Source organism: Asterias amurensis, chromosome 5 (assembly GCF_032118995.1).
Source record: "Asterias amurensis chromosome 5, ASM3211899v1".
Classification (NCBI taxonomy): domain Eukaryota; kingdom Metazoa; phylum Echinodermata; class Asteroidea; order Forcipulatida; family Asteriidae; genus Asterias; species Asterias amurensis.
Window position 1 is genome coordinate 19,174,653 of NC_092652.1, and position 19,744 is coordinate 19,194,396.

The 19,744-nt window shown below is 37.7% G+C and overlaps 1 protein-coding gene across 1 annotated transcript in view; it reads right to left on the reverse strand.

The window, feature by feature from the left end:
- The window catches only part of LOC139937638 (uncharacterized), a 94,210-nt gene continuing 74,466 nt past the window's right edge, over positions 1–19,744 (reverse strand). Inside the window, exons 2-6 of the mRNA XM_071932878.1 lie at positions 16,995–17,048; positions 13,516–13,569; positions 12,044–12,111; positions 10,859–10,960; positions 1–4,210 (exon numbers count right to left, since the gene is read on the reverse strand). Of these exons, the coding sequence (XP_071788979.1) occupies positions 4,175–4,210; positions 10,859–10,960; positions 12,044–12,111; positions 13,516–13,569; positions 16,995–17,048 (314 nt within the window). The 3' untranslated portion in view covers positions 1–4,174. The remainder of the gene's footprint in view (positions 4,211–10,858; positions 10,961–12,043; positions 12,112–13,515; positions 13,570–16,994; positions 17,049–19,744) is intronic.

The following is a 19,744-nucleotide window of genomic DNA, read 5'->3' on the forward strand; positions in this document are numbered from 1 at the left end:
TTTTTTTCCGCGAACGCATTTTATTCCTCTTTTCACAAAATGAAATATTCTTGTATTAAGAATGTTTCGTTAGCAAAACAAAAACCACGACAATCAGTTTAATTACAACCATACGTAATATAACTATAACCTATTACGTGATCAGTGTCAAATAGTTTAACCACAAGTGCGGATAACAATCTCTAAGCGTGCACGTTTACATTAAGACCCTTTTTCAACAACTTGTATAATTTAGAGTAATGGTTAAAATTAATATATTATTATTTGTTTTAATATAGTGTCGTATTTTTAAGGCACAAGCTTTCTAGACGATGCAGCCTCCATTGCCTCTGTGAGGTCTCGGCCATGCTCGTCATACATACGCTTCATCGTCGTCAAGAGAGGACACAACACATAGGTTTGGGCGTTTTTGGGCGACATTAAGCGCTTGGTGGCGCTCAGGCACCCCCAAAAGAAAAGAAAGAAAAAAAAAAAATTAAGGACCGGAAAACTGCGTTAAAAATAGTTGACTGTTGTACAAACCCTGATTGACGAGAGGTTTTAAAAGCACCGGCCACCTTTATTTTCAAAGACCAGTTTTGTCGAATAATAAACATGTATAAATTTTGGACTCATTTGGTCATTGACTGTGCAAGAGAACAGTGAACGAGCGCAATACAAGGCTTCAGCTGAGGTCTTCAATTATTGAAGTGCGAAATTACCTCTTTCTCAAAAACTACGTTATTTTAAAGGGAGACGTTTCTCACAATGTTTTACAAAGTAAGTTTTTATGCTAATAATTATTTTTAGTAATTACCGATAGTGTTCAGTGCCTTTAAGTTTGCGTCAAGTTCAATTCATCAACATAAATTGTATAGACCATGATTGAATGTGTCCATTTCGTTTCATTTTAAAAAGAAATATCGCAAATTTAGCTAAACCAGTTGCTGTAATTTCTGAGCGCCCAGACGCCCAAAATCGCCCAATCGCACCCAATTATTTATAACTATAACACATTGACCAGTGTACTGTTTCATTAACCAGTTTAACTTGAACAATACCGCATTTTAAAGACAAATTTTCTGTTCTACATCTTATAATGACAATAAATACGGAATAGTTTGATTTGATCGAGATATTTTTTTTTACCAAAAGTCACACGATAAAAGAAAATATATGAATAATGGCTACAATGAAGTATTTGTTTTTGTTTTAATTTCATGTATCAATTGGCTCCTTATAGAGGCAAAGAGTTTGGGTAATTTTTTTTTAAACTCATTGCTGTGTGGTTTTTGCTTTTTCTATAAAACTTGATGACTTACGAAGCTCAAACTTCTACGGGTAATTACAAAACGAATTTCAAAACGGTCTTGATCTAAGGACGCAACATGCCGTGACTGGGAATCGAACATGGGTTTGATTTCACATAGAGTGAAAGGCCAAGTCACACTTCACGAGAACGCATTATATTGGTTGAATTGTTCCACGCAGAATACGCACACGCTCATTCAACCAATAGAATGCGTCCTCTTTGCGTCGTTATATCGTTATTGTTCTCGTTTTCTCTGCAGTGGGACCGGGCATTAAGACTAGTCTTATCTCGAGTAAAAACCTCTTTAATCCAAAGTTCGGACGAGTTACACATAAGGACAAGCCTTAAGCTGTTATACCCAAAACACGAGATTGGTATAGGCCCTTTTCCAAAGGCTTCGGCTTTGGATTCGGCTTGAGGCTCCGTCCTCTCGTCTGAAGCCCTAAGTGCGTATACACAAAGCACGCGTAAAATGTCAAATCAACCAGCGGGGCCAAGCTAGCCTGAGCCGAATCCAAACCCGAAGCCGTCGTTTCGAAGAGGGCCTATGTTAGGACTAACCCTTGAACTCACTTTTTCTTCCGTTATCCCCTGATAAGTTAATTATGCCTGACGCGTAAACGATACACGTGTTCATACATTTTCAGAACAACGGAGATGAATGTTCAAGGAGGGAAACTGTCATCTCACAGGTGATCTTGTTGGGTATCAGGTTACCCTCCAGGATCAGAAAATTAAAGTGTCTGGTGTCAAGTACGATATTATACCAATATTATTTAATATTTCAAGATCCATCAGGTCGACAATTCGTCAGGCATACACGATTGAAGTGGGCCTGCTTCACGGATGCGACATGATTTATTTATTATTTGCTCGTGGCGGAACTAAAACCCCGATGCGTTGGCGCTGGTTGGGTTGTTATAATTTCCCTTAAAAGCATTCTATGGTACACACTTAGAAAAAAAGAGAGGTAATTACGTGCGTGCATTATTAAAGGGTCTATGTAACTTGTAGGACAAAAAACACAATGTCCACAGATTTACACTAAACTTATACAGTTTGCAGATAATGATAGTAGAAAGCTTCCCTGAAAATATTACGTGCTGAGGTGCTGTAGTTTTTGGGAAATGAGTGTAACAATGTCATAAAAATAATTTTCGTCTCATGAGACGAACATTATTTTAATCATTAACAAACGTATTTTCATGACATTGTTTTACTCATTTCTCAAAAACTACAGCACCTCAGTAAGTAAGATTTGAAGGGAAGCTTTCCACTATCATTATCTTCAAACCCTGTAAGTTTAATGTAAATCTATGGACATTTTGAAAAAGTACCCAAATCCTTTAAGCGAAAGGGGATGTGGTAAAGTGCATGTATTTATCAGTTTGACCTAAGCACGATTATGTGGGGCTTTTTTGGTTTGTTTAAATATTCTCTATTGCGAAATATTGGTGTACATGGGGCAGGTGGAAAAAAAGTAAAACAGTTCAAGGAGATCTGGGTCATATGGAAATGTGTGTCCATACTTTCCCGTGAAAATGGTATCTTAAAATCTCGAATTAACATTTTTTGGCACCTCAATTTTATGTTTTGACACATCGAAATAACATTTTGTTACCTCAAAATACTATTTGAGACGGAACGAAATCAAGTTTTGAGGGAACGAAATCAAGTTTTGAGGGACCGAAATGAAATGGGAGACAATATTTTGTTTTTACCTTGTCCATTTTGTTTTTGTTGACCTGACCCTTTAAGGGCGAGTCCGTACAAAAAACTTTGTTATGAAATTTCAGCTCACTAATATACAGCACTTTTTTACTATATGTGCAATTGTTATAACTCACTACAAATGCATCAACGTATTGGCCGATAAATACTGCCACCTTTATAGCCGGTCGCGGTATCGACTTTTCCGGGACAAAGCCAGTGCAATTAAAATGGTGGGAAGGAATAAACGCGTTGAGCGAAGGGCGTATACCAGATTCGTATATTTTGATAACTTCTACCTATGTCTACCCTTCTAAACGACAATGGAAAGAAGTTAATATTGATATTCAAAATATTATTATCATTTGAAATTGGGGAAAAGTAGCCGATAATTAAAAAAAAAGCCAATGTGACGATTAGATTAACAAATTGTGTTCCTTTTCAGCACCAGTAACCCTAGCCGCCAATTCAGGCTCTTTGGAGGTGTGACGTCAGACATTCAGACTATTTGAATAAGGGCATGTCCCTGACTATGCATTCCATTAAGTGGCACTGTGGCGCCTTCCAATTTGAATTGTTTGGCAAACTTGTTCATACCTGTATTCGCATATTATTAATATACATATTATTATTTATAATTATATTGATTATCAATCAAACCTGATCGATAGGAGACAATATCCTATCAAAAGGAGGTCAGAAATAATTCACATTTGAAACAACTTACTTGCGTTTGATTTAGTAAAGAAGAAGTAAATTTACAGATTCTGACAGATATGCTATACTTTAAAATCGTTGTCATCACCCTTTTATTTGTCAGTGTCCACGTGTGGTGTTGTATAACAGTACACCGATATGGTAAAAATACATTATCCAGAGTTATACACAAAGTACACAGGTCTTGAAAAGAAAAGGGTTTCATTTAACTGAGATCACATTTGATGATAAAATCAAAGAATTAATAAGTTGATTAAAAAGCCAGATTGTAGTTCCGAGACAAACAACATTTAACTAGTTCTTAATTATAGAAATGATAAAAGATGTATTGAAATAATAAGCGGTTTTTACAATAAAAACCATCGCCACGTGTCGTCCCGGTTTGTTCGATTTGTTGCCTTCGTTTTTTGTATGGCGCTCCATACAAACAGAGCTCTCTTGGGAAAGGTCACGTGTTTACATGGTTGAATCTGCGACCGCCTCCTTCAGTAACTGTTGAGAGAAAAACAACACGAGAAATCGAAGAGATTGTTAGACTATTTGTTGATATTTAAAGGACAAGGCTATCAGATCTAGGCTATGACCTCATTTTTTTTCTTCTCGGTACACGAAGTGGGGACTTGAGGAGAGAAAAAAAGAGGTCCACAAGGTGTAGGGACTTAATGCACTATGTGGACCTACACGCTTATACACAATTCTCTGCTGCATGTAAATGAACATTCCTTTGTTTATGTTCTTTTTAAGACAATAACAAAAATATTACACAAAGATCAAGGCTAGATATATAGGCTTTGACCTCCTTTTCAAACTTTTGTTGTACGAAGTGTGGACCCGAGGAAAAAATGAGGTCCACATGTTGTCAGGACTTGAAATGTGGACTCACACACCTCAAAAATAACAATTAATAATGGATCTCTGTGTTGCAAACTGGTACACCCTGTGGACATTATTTTGTTCCGTCGACTTAAGAAAAGCAAAGTCTTCAGCATTGTTTTAGTATATTATTCTATGTATGTTTTAATACTGAAGCAGATGATATTTTAGCAGGTAGCCTAGTCTAGTGGCTACTTTTGCGCTTTTGTAAATTTATATTTTAGGCCTGATCTTATTACTGACATGGGTTCACTCTCGATCCTTCACGGGCTCGTCGGGTCATGCATAGAATCGAAGCTGTGAACGTGGAAGATAACACATGTACACGGCCAGACTTTGCCTGTACTATACCCTACTCCAAGACGTGGCATTGCCACTCAAAACAGTGATAAGTTGGGTATTCATCATGTTACGGCCATTTTATGGTCAGTTTCCCATTCCAATCAATACACCTTTAAACCAAGGCGGTAAGCAACAACAACAAAATGGCCCAGTTTTGTTCGTAAGCAACAACAAAAATGACCCAGTTTTTCGGTTTATTAGATCGCTTTACAAAGACGAGGGCAGGCCAATACTGTTCCTGTAGATTCATGTCCCCATAAATCATACTTTCGAGTTTGTGAAGTATCCGTAATAATATTGCTGTACCGCAAACCAAAACCCTGTATCGATCCATCATGCACGCACCTAATCAACCATTTTGATATAACTATATACGTGTCTACAGAGAGTACTGAACCTGGATCTTTTACAGCTTAGTCTTACACTCAGGACAGAATGACAAAATCTTGGGTTTTACAATTGACATCATGGGTGTTGTCATTATATAGATACCGATAGCAGAGAATCAAAACTAACATCATAGGGTGTTAACATAACATCAATGTATAATTTGTTTAATGAAATAAGTGTTTTAAGATTTTTAACAACCCATGGTGTACAATCCTCTTGATTCTTATGTTGTTATCTGCATGTGACAACACCCATGGTGTTAATTTAAAGGCAGTTGACACTATTGGTAATTACTCAAAATAATTATTAGCATCAAACCTTACTTGGTAACGAGTACTGGAGAGCTGTTGATAGTATACAACATTGTTAGAAACGGCTCCCTCTGAAGTGAAGAAGATTTCGAGAAAGAAGTAATTTTTCCACGAATTTGATCTCGAAACCTAAGAATTAGATTTTGAGGTCTCGAAATTAAACATCTGAAAGCACACAACTTCGTGTGACAATGGAGTTTTTTTTCTTATATAGTTATCTCGCAACTTCGAAAGTATTCACAGGTCTGTTATTTTATGCATTATGTTGAGATACGCCAAGTGAGAAGACTTGACTTTGACCATTACCAATAGTGTCCAGTGTCTTAACACCCCGGTTTTTGCATTGAAGGTGATGACAAACGCCTGTTAGTTGTGTAACTTCGGTTTGGCCAAAAGTAAAGTCTGAGAAAGCTTTGATTCAGATCAAACAGTGTCACATCCATACATAGATAGATCCGAACCCGAAGTTGTGGGTTCGAATCCTACCAAGCTAACCGCTGAATTCTTAGTGGCTATATTCAAAGAAACTATAGTCTTTGTGCTTTGAAAAAACACAAAAAAAAAAACAAAAAACCAAAACCCGGCAGTGTATTTTGTTTTATAGAGCCATCACTTCTTCAAGGAATTCATTCGTCATAAATGACCCGGATGTTATGTGTCAATAAACCTGACCCATTTGAAATTGCAACTCTTTGTATAGCACCTTTTACAAGGTGCTGCGGCCGAGACACATGGAGCGTAAAACACATCCACCGCCAAATCAAGACACTGTCCACTACTTGAGAATTATTTGAATCCTAATATTTCGAGGTAATCATCCAAAATGGAACACTGTGGCCGTTTCCTTTTAGCGTGGCTGGCCTACCCACGCATGCCCGACCGGCAAAACCCAGTCATGTGAACCAGTTCCTCGAAATTTAGATGTTTTTGGTCTGCGTGGTTGAGTCTGACTGCGCAGACGTCGTGAGAGTAACAAGTTGTAATCGGGTTTTTCGCCCAGACCTCGGCTACGACTCCGGGCTTAGGCTTAGGGCAACGGCTTTTGGCTTCGGAGACGTAAAGAGTAAACAAGCTGTCGGTTTTTTCCCAAGATTTCGGCTTAAGCTTCGGGTTTCTGGCTACGGCTACGAGCTATTGATCCAGTTCCGGGGCTCCGTTTGATGTTGGTAACTGTGTAAAATGTACACTGTTGCAAAATGGACAACGGAGTCCAAAAGACGCTCAAATGGAGCCCAAACGGAGCCTGAGCCCATGCCGGGGTTTAGACAAAATTGTAAATGAATACAATATAAAGATGGCTCATTATTATTAGATTGCCCCAATCGCTGTGTTGAATGACAATACACAATGTCGAGAATTGTATTGGAACAATTTTGGAACATGAGAATAACCTTGATAGAACGGGGTGTAATTCGAGCTTTCAGCGTTAAAAGCTCGAGGTATGAAACGGGATAATTGAGGTGGTTAATGGGCTTTAGAACAAAAACAACATTCACAAAATGAAAATGCTCTTTGCATGTTTTCTGCTTCGGGTATATGGACGCTACCAAACAAAATTTAAAAACTCTCATTTTATCACTATCTGATTGTTGTCTTGGACATGAAGTATATACAATTTATATTGCATAGGAATGGTTTAGTGACTTTTCTGGTCGCAACGCACCCATGGTACGTTGTACACGTTTTGTTTTTGATGATGAGTTGTTTTCCTTTTGTATTCACGCTAAATGGATGAATTGTTGTCTATCTAGTGTGTTGTTGCCTTGTTCATGTGTTGTCTGTATTTAATATAACCTAGTTTGTCCGCTGAACTAATAAATTTGGTTTCATCTACCATAGACAATTGAGATACTGATTTTGTACACAAAGGATTCTGAAATGTCAACAATATCAACATTTACGAGTCACGGGAGTTAACCCAAGACGAGAACTTCAAACACTCAAGGAAAATCAATTTGTGCAATAACCCCTCGGAAATATTATACTTGATTCCATTTAAGCCTCTGGAAACAGCGATAAATCTACCGGTGTCTGTTGACTCTGCTTGCGCGATTTATATTGACTCGTCAGCCATTTTGTAAAAACAAAACAGACGCAGCCGTTAATGTTTCATAGGAAATGAACTTCAGCTACGCCACGCATCTGGTACTCTCTACCACTTAATCTTAGATCTTGTCTGTGTCCACAAAATTCAAATCTCTCTCAAAACTTATCTCACAGATTTACAATGATTAGTTTTGCTGTGTATGTTTTTCTTTCGTTTTGTTTTGGGATTTTTATCGCTCCCTGAACACCCAGCAGGGTACAGGTATGTGCGCAATGCAAGTCTGTTTAATAAGTATTAGTTTGTGTTGTATGTGATGCAGTGTTGCTATGACTTCATTGTATACAAACGCTTTCAGTACAAGACCAAAGCTCTTAATTTGACAGATAGATACACAGATAGCTCTCATATTGTACGGATTGTGTGATATGACCCACGCGCAATCGTCCGAACCAGGAAGCTAATCAGCGACGTCACAGGAACTCGCGCGACATTGTTTTCGCTCCAATTAATTCGCGGCTATGGCGGGGGAGAAAAGCAAAACCTTGGGTTATAATTTCTTCCATATCTTCTCGCTGGATTAACATGAAATCTATGCCGGAGTTGACTGAACTTGGTGTCAAGGAACATGTCTATGTTTGTTTAGCTGAGGATATGACGACACCAACGTGTTGTGTGCTGTAAATTAATTTGTGGCAATGAGTTTTGATTATAATCTCTTGATCGTGTATCATTGCCAACAACCATATTTGTCAACATCGTTTCGTAAAATGTTCCGTGAATCAAGTCCTAACTGACCAAAAAGGGTTTATCTATGTCTCCTTTTATGTGTGTATTTCTGTTTACATTTTCGATCACTAAGGCGATTTTGGCTTAATTGGTCATCGAAGTTGCAGTAGAATAATGAAAAAAAAACAACCAACATTGTAAACACAAAGCTTAAGTATGCGTCATTACAAGATATAAAACAATACAGTTAAAACAGCTAAAAACTATCTGATGTATATTGCCTTTTTAGAGGAATCAAAGGGAAGGCCTTGTACGCGTAGTATAGACAAAGCAGACTAATAAAGATCGAGTGTGATCTAACACTACAGTAGTGACTTGAAATGCACTAGACACTTTTTGGTAGTATTGGTAACAGTTGGTTCTATAATTAGTTTTGCTTCCCACAATAATGTTTTTTATTTCTCGTTCGCCTTGAGCCCTGGCATAAGACGCTATAATACCCTTACTGTCATAGTATTATGGTGAAATAACATGGTGAGAATCGATTACCTCTAGAGTATCGTATTTCTGTTTTTAGAAAGAGGTAATTTCTCGCTGAAATTATTTGATTTTTAAAAAAGACTTCAGGCTTGAAGCCTTTTTCGGACATCTGAAAGCACGTTTGTGAAACAAAACTGTTTTTCTTTCATTATTCTCCTGCAACTTCGATGACCAAATTAAGCCCAAATGTTCACATAATCATTTGATATTTTATGCATTTATGTTGGGTTACACAAAGTGGGAATCCCAGTCGTTGAACATTACCGAAACGTGCCCAGTGCCTTTAAAATGTCACATGGGGAAAATAAACAGACGCTCCAACAGTCAATATTCTGACGCTCTCTTTGTACATAGCTCCCAATAAAGTCCCTTTGTGTCTTTTTTTGACGTTGAACCCCAGGGACTCTCCGATGGCACAATCCTGTCACGCTCGATTAAAAAATGCGTTATTCTTCAATCATCCATCGTGGCACTAATTAGGTTAATATCACATCCAATGGGCCGCAAATTCTCAGCCCTCTGCGAACCAAAAGAGAGAGACAGAAACCACATCTATTTTACATATCAATTGGTGCTAAATTGCACCTTGTGGCCCATTGAATCCCTTGACATTGATGGAGTGTTGTGTCTGTTATCCCTCTACATGAAGCTTCATCATTCAAAGACGAGTGTTTCGCTGAATTATTTTTTTCATTTTCTATACAACATGACTTAATAACGAAAAAGTGATGAATTTATTGCCTCTCGCACAAAAGGAGTAAACGCGTATAATGATGGGGAGCAATATACTTCTGACAATGTGTATAAAAGTTGTTCATCTATATGAATAAATAACACAAACGTGATGCATTTCATTGTCTTAAACAAAAAAGAGTAAACGAATATAATGAGGAGCAATTTACTTCTGAAAATGCATACGCTATTTGTTCATCTATACATGAATTAATAACAAAAAAGTGAAGCTTTTGTTGACTCGCCCAGCAATATACTTCAGTTAATGTGTACGAGAACAAAGGACGAGCATTTGAACTCCCGTCTTTTGAAAAAGAGCTTCTCAAATTTATTTTTAACTTTCATTTCAATCAACATTTATTTCCATTTTTGTGAAAGAAAAAAAGAAAGAAATGATAAACCAGTTAAGTTACAATTAGTTAGGCCTATAACACAGTCAAGGACAGGTACATGGACACATTAATGAAAAAGAAAGGATTAAATACAATGTAATGAACACGGAGCAACATTGGGCATTTTCAGAAGCCAGAAAATCTTGTTTTGAAATGCAAGGAACGGGTGACGGATATGCGCGCCATAATTATAAAGAAGCCACTTTCATTTTTTAAAACTATTTCTGTGACGTCACTGTTTTGTTGAAAGTGGATATTATTTTTACAAATCTACACTTTCGTTACAGATTCGTAATATTAGCTACAGTTTGGTGTAGATTCATTTTAAGTAAATAGCTAAACTTGAAAATTACTGTCTTTCCAAATTGAAAGATAGCATGAAGTGCAACATAACACAACTGGAAATATGTTGTTCCAGTTTACAATAACATTTCCCAGCTTAGAAAAATCACTTTATAGGAACACAATTTACTTTTAGCTGAGCAAACTGACGTTGTACTCGATAAAGTTGCAAGCACTAAGGTATGCCTACATATTTTGTTAAGTAATTATAAAATCATTGTGACCAACCGTCGTTTGGAAATACAAACGAAATAAGATTGAGACATCCAAATCATTTGTAACTGCTACATATAAACCATGGGGGAAATAATTTAAGTCAGAGAATAGACTCTAAAGTGTAGATTCGTGAATACAATGTACTCGCCTTCGGCTCGTATATTCTATTCACGAATCTACACTTTCTCGTCCATTCTCCTTAAAATAAAGTAATCTATTCATAACTAACCTTGATGATTCTTTCTTGCCAGACAGGCGTGAAGGTACGGTAGACGTCGTCAAATAAACACTGGGAATCTCCACTTTGTAACTCGGTTACGTCACTCCACGGCTGGTATAAATGAACAACAACAACAAGCAATATCTCAATTAAAAAACCTCAATTAAAATAACACAGCCCAAGGATTAACAAACTGTGAAAAATAGCGGTAGTTGGGCTTCTGTTCACTAATGGTTTTTCAAAAACCCGAGATTACGTTCATCAAAGTGCTTTAAATGGTGACTGTTATTTTGACACCCTGTGTTGTAAAATCCCCTGACGAGTCACGCTACGGTTAGAGTTTGGCTTAGGAATAGGGTCAGGAAACTGCACTATAGGGGTGTCGAAATATAGTGGGTGTAATCCTTTCATTTTGATGACCATGTGTGTTTTAATTTTTCCTTCAATCAAAATAACTTGTAAAAATCACCTCCTTAACTGAATAATCTGTTTCAAGAATCAAATTGGACAACTTGGATGACTTGTTACTTTCCATTTATAAGTTTAATACAACATTTTTGTTTAAGGATGTGCATGAGGATTTTTTTCTTTTTCATTTCTGGTAAATGGTTGGGTTTATTTGGGGGTTTCTTTGGCGCAGCCTTCCGTGCTTTTTGCCAACTGAAACGTTGCGAAAGCTTAACCATTAAGCAGGTTGTGCTGTTGCAAAGAAAAATTAAAAGTTTTGATTATTACTTTTTTTTTATTCAAGAACCGTTTAAACCTGCGTCAGTGGCAATCGGTTATTCTAGTTTCAACCAAACGTGTTGAGGTGTTCGCTTTGAAATCCTAGGTGGGTGAAAAATTGTTATGTTTATAAGTTTCCAAGAAAACAATTTCACACTAATTTTGTCGTATATGGGATGAGGTAACAATACTATATTATTTGGTTTGTGTTAACACCATGTGTGTATCTTTACTTGCTAGGTAAAATACAGGGCACTTTTCGAATCCACGGCTTCGGCTCCAGACTCGGCTCAGGCTAGCTAGCTTGGCCCCGCGGTTGTTTTAAACAATTTCGCGTTGGTTTGCGTATACGCGCTCAGGGCTTCAGACGAGAAGACGGAACCTGAAGCCGAATCAAAAGCCGAATCCGTGGTTTCGAAAGGGGCCTATGTTCTTTTGAGAACTTGTCTTTCGTGATATTCAACCAACCTTGTCTTCTTTTCTTGTGGACGATTGTTGCCAATTAGGTTGGTTTTCTGCTGGATCCGTGCGTTTACCTGCGAAGAGAATAAAACATAATGTTACTAACATAACATAACATTTAAAATGTATAAGGCACGTATTCCATCAAGATCATAGCGCACTAGAAAGAAGTACGGAAGTATACAGAAGCCAGTAAATTTGTAAGATCAAATGATTTTTTTAAAATCAAAATCACAAAACTTGCAGTGACAAAATGATGAAGACATAGATGCTTGAATTTTGTGACAACACCCATGGTTTTATATTTAACACCACAGTTTCGCAGCAAGGTGCTGTATAAATCGGGCCAGTAATACAAACAAACTTTAAAAACCTGTCTTTAAAAAAAATTGTTTTTTCTTCAGCGCCTTGAACCAATTAGTGGTGGATTTATGCGCTACAAGGCCCTTGTCACACGAGACAATCTTTTACAAGCAACCATGTCGCACAGGCAATACGCCATTTGCGTGTTAGATTTGAATAATGATGTGCTCGATCACAAGTTACCACTTCAATTTGAATTCCTCAGACTATCGATACAGTTGCTATGTCACATGACTAGGGGCAAGCTTTTGCTTAGTTACTGTCTCTATGGACGATGTGACCTATGGTTACATTCAAACCGCCCTCTGTTGACAAAATACTATATACGTCATGTTTCGCCGGGCACTGAGTTGCGTAGTCATAGTAAGGCCGGGTCCGAAACGGCGACTTCGGCTACAGCTACGGCTAGATCGCACGCGTCTGCCTATTCTTCAACACTGGTAGACGCGCTGAGCTAGACGTAGCTGTAGCCGAAGTCGTCGTTTCGGACACGGCCTGAGATTGCGTACACTTTCTAGCTGGCTGCCAAAACACAAAGGTTTAGCCCGGCGGTATGCGCGCGAATCATGTTATGGTTTTCGTGTGACGTCAGAGGTCACATCGTCTATAGTCTGTGGTACATAGATTTGAATAATGTCACAATGTACCACTTACATTCAAATGTAAGTGGTACATTGTGACATTATTCAAATCTTACCCGCAGATTGCCTTATTTACAGGCACTTTAGTTCTAGGCATCTCCACGAAGAAAAGGCATTCACATTTTGAATGTTCACATTTTATTTTTCTTTGGCATTTGTAAGACACTATTTAAGAAGTTACTCATGTGCCAAAGTGTTCTTGTAGCATAGGGTGCGTTCGTTTAGCTTCCCTGGGTCGACCCCGGTGTGTGGCGTTTTTTTTTCCCCAGGATGAGTGTGTGCAGATAATTACCCACGTTCGTCCTGGTAAAAAAAAAAAAACGCCACGCACCGGGGTCGACCCAGGGGAGCTAAACGAACGCACCCATACATTGCAGTTGGATGTCTAAAGAAACACAGTTGCTGGTAAAAGTAGCTTTTTGTGACAAAGGCTTAAGACTACAATGCTACAAATATTGTTTTTACTTCACTTACATCTTAGAAGGCATCTTTCTTGAGCTTGTTGTACCAATGGGCGTGTACATTGACCTAGGGTGATTGAGAAAGAATTCATTAGAAAAGCATAAGCTGGTATTATTTTCCTCTTTGAAGGATTTTGGTACTTTTTGTAACAAAAAGCACAAAATGTCCACAAATTTACATTAAACTTACACAGTTTAAAGATAATGATATATTAAACAAGGCTTTCCTTAAAATATTGCTGGCTGAGGGGCTGTAGTTTTTGAGAATTTAATTAGTAAAACAATGTTACGAAAATGCGTTTTACATGCTAAAATAATGTTCGTCTTTGGAGACGGAATTTTTTTCTGTGTGACCTTGTTTTACATATTTCTCAAAAACTGCAGCACCTCAATACGTATTATTTTAAGGTAAGCTTTCTACCACCATTGTAATCAAACCCTAATGTGAATCTGTGGACATTGTGTTTTGTGTCAAACAAAAAGTACCCCGCCCTTTAATGTTAAAAAACAATGAACATCAGGTTCATTTTAAAGGCAGTGGAAACTATTGGTAATTACTCAAAATATTTATTAGCATAAACCTTTCTTGGTGACGAATAATGGGGAGAGGTTGATGGTATAAAACATTGTGAGAAACGGCTCCCTCTGAAGTGCCATAGTGTTTTTCTACGAATTTGATTTCAAAACCTCAGATTTAGAACTTGAGGTCTCGAAATCAACCTTTTAAACGCACACAAATTCGTGTGACATGGGTGTTTTTTTCTTTCATTATTATCTCGCAAGTTCGTTGACCGATTGAGCTCAAATTTTCACAGGTTTGTTATTGTATGCATATGTTGAGATACACCAACTGTGAAGGCTAGTCTTTGACGATTACCAATAGTGTCCACTGCCTTTAAAAGGCACTGTGCACGTTTGGTAATTGTCAAAAAACAGTATTCTTGGCGTATCCAAACATATGCATAAAATACCAACCCTTGTGACTATTTGGGCTCATTTGGTCACCGAATTTGCAAGAGAACAGTAAAAGAAAAAACAAAAACAAAAACACCCTTGTTGTATTACCGTGTGTGCTTTCAGATGCATAATAAAGGACTTCAGTTCAAGTCTTCTTTTATTTTAGTGAGAATTTACCTCCTCCTCAAAAACTACGTTCTTCAGAGGGAGCCGTTCGTCACTATATTTTATCAACAGCTCTCCATTGCTCGTTACCAAATAAGTTTTTAATGATATTACAATTATGTTTGGTAGTTACCAATACTGTCTAGTGTCTTTAAGGAAAGGTTTGTTGCATTGAATGTGCAAATATCACTTATAGGAAATCATATTATTGTTTTTTCTTTTTTTGGGGGGGGGGGGTAAAAAACATTCTTTGTCCCCAATGCAAATATAACATCTATTGCAACAAATTAATGTTAATATAGGTATTATTATTTAGCATTTCTCTATATATAAAGGTACAAATAAGATAGCTCGTCCTCGCATTGGGCAAGGATGGGATGTGAACCACCTGTCGCGTAGAGTGCAATGGTTTAAGGATAATAAGCAAGGGATTACAAAGCTGTCTGGCTGGCGCTCTGCATTGTATGACCATAAATGTTGCATTCCATTTGCAAGCCTTTTGGGTTTTGTTTGTGTGTTTCTTTAAAGACATTCGTTTCGCTTCTTTTGTGGAGCACTAGAAAAAAAGTACATTCCGCACTTCTATTTACAATACCATTACTTGAATAGAGGTGAATGATTTGAAACCACAATTGGTAGGATGCAAGGGCAACCTAAGGGAAAGGCCCTGCTACAAAAAGGAATGTGCTTTCCATGTTGCATTGACGTGCAGTATTTACAACAAAATACATCAATTTATTGCTGCCATCTCCGTGTGAACAGCTCGAAAAATACAGTACACAAATAGGCGCCATAAACCATTCGGCTGCGAGGGATATAACTGCATGACGCTGTACGGTCGGCTTTTTTTTTTTTATTTTTTTTTTACAAACTTGCCCAAAAACTACTGAAGCTGCTATTTCATTTGGAGAAGTTATATGACTTGCAGCCAAGCCAGACAGCCCGACCGAGGCGCACCCCTCCTATGGAATATGGACTTGATATACAACTCTAGCCGACTGGAGTCACATTTGAAGAGATGGATTATCGAGGAGGGGTGAGTCGAATCTTAGTTCAAAAGCAATAATATAAACTTTTTGGTAATTGTTAAAGACCAGTATTCTCACATGGTGTATCGTAAACTATGTTCAAGACTTCAAATTGTTTAGCAAACATTTCTGATTAAGTAGCTCTATATGAAATTTTGCCCAGATTTTCCTGTACGCCCGTATAAATACTCCTAACGTTGTAAAGTGGTAAGAAAATAAATTCAACCTTCACTGACCAGATCCATTGACAGATCTCGGTCGATGCCGACTGTATAAGTTTTTTCCCTCACATCCCATGGTGCTAAAGAAAAGACAAACCACACTTCTAAAAATGTGATCTTGCTTTCTTGGACTTGTGTGCTTAGTTCTCGACAGTAGGTGGTGCGCAATATCGTTACCCTTTAATTATAGAACAGGGATAAACTGCCTTCAATTCGTACACCAGAGGGCCATAAGGCAAACTGTGGCAAGAAATAAGTGATTTCTACTTTCTTTCTGAAAGTGAATCAAGTATGTCGATATCATGTATTGTAATTGTGTTAACCATTCAACCACCGATGTGTACACACTTTATACTCGGTTGAGGTCCCAATTTCTTAAGTTGTGTGTAAATGAATCCACTCGGGTGGGATTCGAACACATGACTACATTGCATTGCTTCAGCAAACGTCTTACTTTATTTTAAAATCTTCGATTAAACCTGTCCTTCAATAAAACTCACTCAGACATAAATATAGTCAAAGGATTTGGCCGAATCGGGATAAATGGGGCATGCTCGACAACGAACAATTGTATGGGATCGATTTGGGATTATATACTAGACCAAACTCATATCGTTGGATTTTGAAGGATTTAGACTGTATCCTTCATTGGATAAGGTTTAATAACATCAAAATATGCAATTACATCCTCTTTGATTATCAATCTGTATATACATTCTTAGAATTATTTTTCTCTCCTGTGGTGGAGATTGGGTTGTCTCGCGTGATCTAGTCAATGGGCCGTATTCATAAAAAAAATAGCAATTGCTTTTTCTAGGCTTTTGCTTACATCTTTAAACATAATGTGTGTATAAAGATGGCCCATTGTGTGTCCGACGGTTGTACGGCACCATAATGTAGCCCGAGCCCTAAATGTAGCCTGACATGTTTGGGGCTACATTTAGGTCCGGCTACATTTAGGGCTCGGGCTACATTATGGTGCCGCACAGACGGTACTACTGCTACAGGTGGGCGGCGAGGGGGGGGGGGAAATTAAAACAATCATGAAGCTAATTTGAAGTTAAGCCCGCAGGTTATTCCCTTAATTAAAAAATACGCTTTAGAATAGTTAGAGAGCTCACCGTTACCCAATGAACACAAGTACTTTCTGACGCTTTTAGTTGAACAGTCACACCCTGTATTCAAGAAAGAAAGAAAGAAAGATAAATGTAAATTAATCAACTACTGAATCTTCATTACAATATTCAAATGTTGGATGCAAAATTATGAGTACAACATTATTGTGGAATATAATCACTCCTTAGAGACGAGCAAGCTGTGTTCTTCGTATACAAACATGTTCTTCGTTTACAAACATGCTCTTCGAAAAGAAGGTAGGCCTATATATAGTTGAAACACTTTTCAACCCAACATTTTCAAATATTGCATCACTTTATAGACATATCCCCCGGTGGTCTTTGGTACTTCCCCGGGGTCCTTTTGATTCCCCATTTTTTGTTGTGTCATCGGCCTCCAGAATGTAGAATAAGAGCATTTCCTCCCCCATTGTTTGATAATTGAATTTTTTTGTATTATTTTATGAATCGGAGAATAAGTCATCAAAATACTCCTCTAAGATGTTGTCTCATGTTTGACATTCTAAACAAAGAGTCCAGCATTTATTTGTATGATAGGTCTCTATAGATGAAGGACAGCCGTATTGATATCACGATACTATAGGTCGTGGTCTAACCTTCCGCTGTGCCTTTTATCCCCTGCTCTTTTCACTTTCCTTGAAATTACAAACCCACACTCAAAATACATCATTATTAAAGCATGATAAGTTTGTGTCCGTCGTCAATTGAGGTCGTGCCCTTCTGACAAAAAAAAAACCCACACAAACATAAATAATGCTAGCGGCTAAATCGTTATGTGTCCCAAATCCTAAACAGAAGAGACCTGCCCCAACATATTTTGCGCTGATATCTAATAACAAAGCTCCGCACCTCAGTGTCTCCGCACGCACACACGCACACTCTACTACAAAACACGGTGTCAAGAAACCATCCCATCGGAAGGCTATACGAACTCTGGCTCGGCTGTCAGACAAAATTATGACAGAGGAAGGAGTCAAAGATGTTTCATTGAAACAGATTAACTCTGGAGATAATACCGTTATTCCCTGGCCGCTTCCTCGCCCTTTTGTAACAGTCTTGAGGATTTGGCGGGGCCGCTTTATTAAGAAATCCCAACGCGCTTTAAAGGCGCTTTAAAGGCACTGAACACTATTGGAAATTACTGAAAATAATTGTTAGCATAAAAACTACTACTTGGTAAACGAGCAATGGAGAGCCATTGATTATAAAACATTGTGAGAAACAGTTCCATCTGAAGTAACGTATAGCTTTTGAGAAAGAGGTAAATTCCATCAGCTAAAAGACATCAGCTGAAGCCTTTTAATATATGCATCTGAAAGCACCCACAAAGTAATGCAACAGGGGTGTTTTTCATTATTCAAGTGCAACTTCGACGACCAATAATTGAGCCAAAATTTTCTACAGGTTCGTTATTTTATGCATTATTATGTTAGTGATAACACTGGTTTCTGACAATTATTACCAAAGGTGTCCAGTGCCTCTAAAATGAAGCTGTACATAATACGTCCTCGATTGCCCATCGTTATTTGTAGTACAACAAACAACAATAAGTAAGAAAAGCTTTATTATAAAAACGTGCTGCAAAGACGATACACAGGAAGATGTGGTCAGATTCTCAGGAGTCATGAAATATTATAGTATTATGATTTCCCCGCTGCAGCTCTTTATGTTTTTTTGTAGTCATGTTTCACGGCTGCGGGGGTACCGGTTTAAAGTGTAGTAATTTTTTTTAACTGAATATTTGAAGTCAACAAAATAACACGTCTGGTACTTTTGGTCCTGAGAGAGCTGGAAGAGAAATAGAGAGATTTGGGATTTTTTATCTTTTACATTTTCGCAATTCCTAGACCTGTATACCCGTAAGGTTTTACGTGAATTCAATGGAGAGAAAATAATAATAATAATATGTGAGATAAAGCCCAGTTTTAGACCAATGAAGAAAACATTCCGATCAAATACAAGCAAAATATCTCGGCAGACAAATAAGGTAAACAAAACAAAGTCTAACCCAAAACCTCGTTCAACAAAAACAAACTGAGGAAGTTTTAACAGCGGAATGTCACGTATAGACAGTTTTGGATGATCTTAAATATGGATTTCAAAGACGATAGATTCCCCAGATGGCCTCGGTGTTTGCTTGATCTAAATCAATTAATTATTGACCTAAGGTTCCTGTAATCATGGAGCTACAAAAAAGTTATGTTTTAATATAACCTGTACTTCAATACTGCATCAGCGATGCATCGTTCACCGCCATTACTTTCCGCCGGCAATGAGCGCACATGACCCTTTAAGTTTGCCGCAATTTAGTAGAGATTTCAAATTCGATTCTTGTAAAAACAGTTAGCCCGCAATCGTATACCCCCGGGCATTGCGTTTGTATCAAGTTAGCGATCGGGAAATGATGCAAAAACTTGAGTTAATTTGTGTGAATATTTTGGAATAACCTGTAATTTTTTTAGGGGGAATGTTTTTAAGCTATCTGGGTATTGATACGATTCACTCACTGTGAACGAAGATGTATTTTATTTTAATTCACCTGAGGAGTTTCGGCTTTATTATTCGTAAAGAACTTGTTTGATGAGGAACAGTGGTTTTTTCCGCAAATCTTTCTGAAAAGCACCTGAGAAGTATATTCAAAATGACCACTTGTTGCCATTTTCGTTCAAGTAGGTCATCAAGATCCTTTGAGATGTGGTATAATGATTGAACTTCCCAAATGATATCGAGTTGAA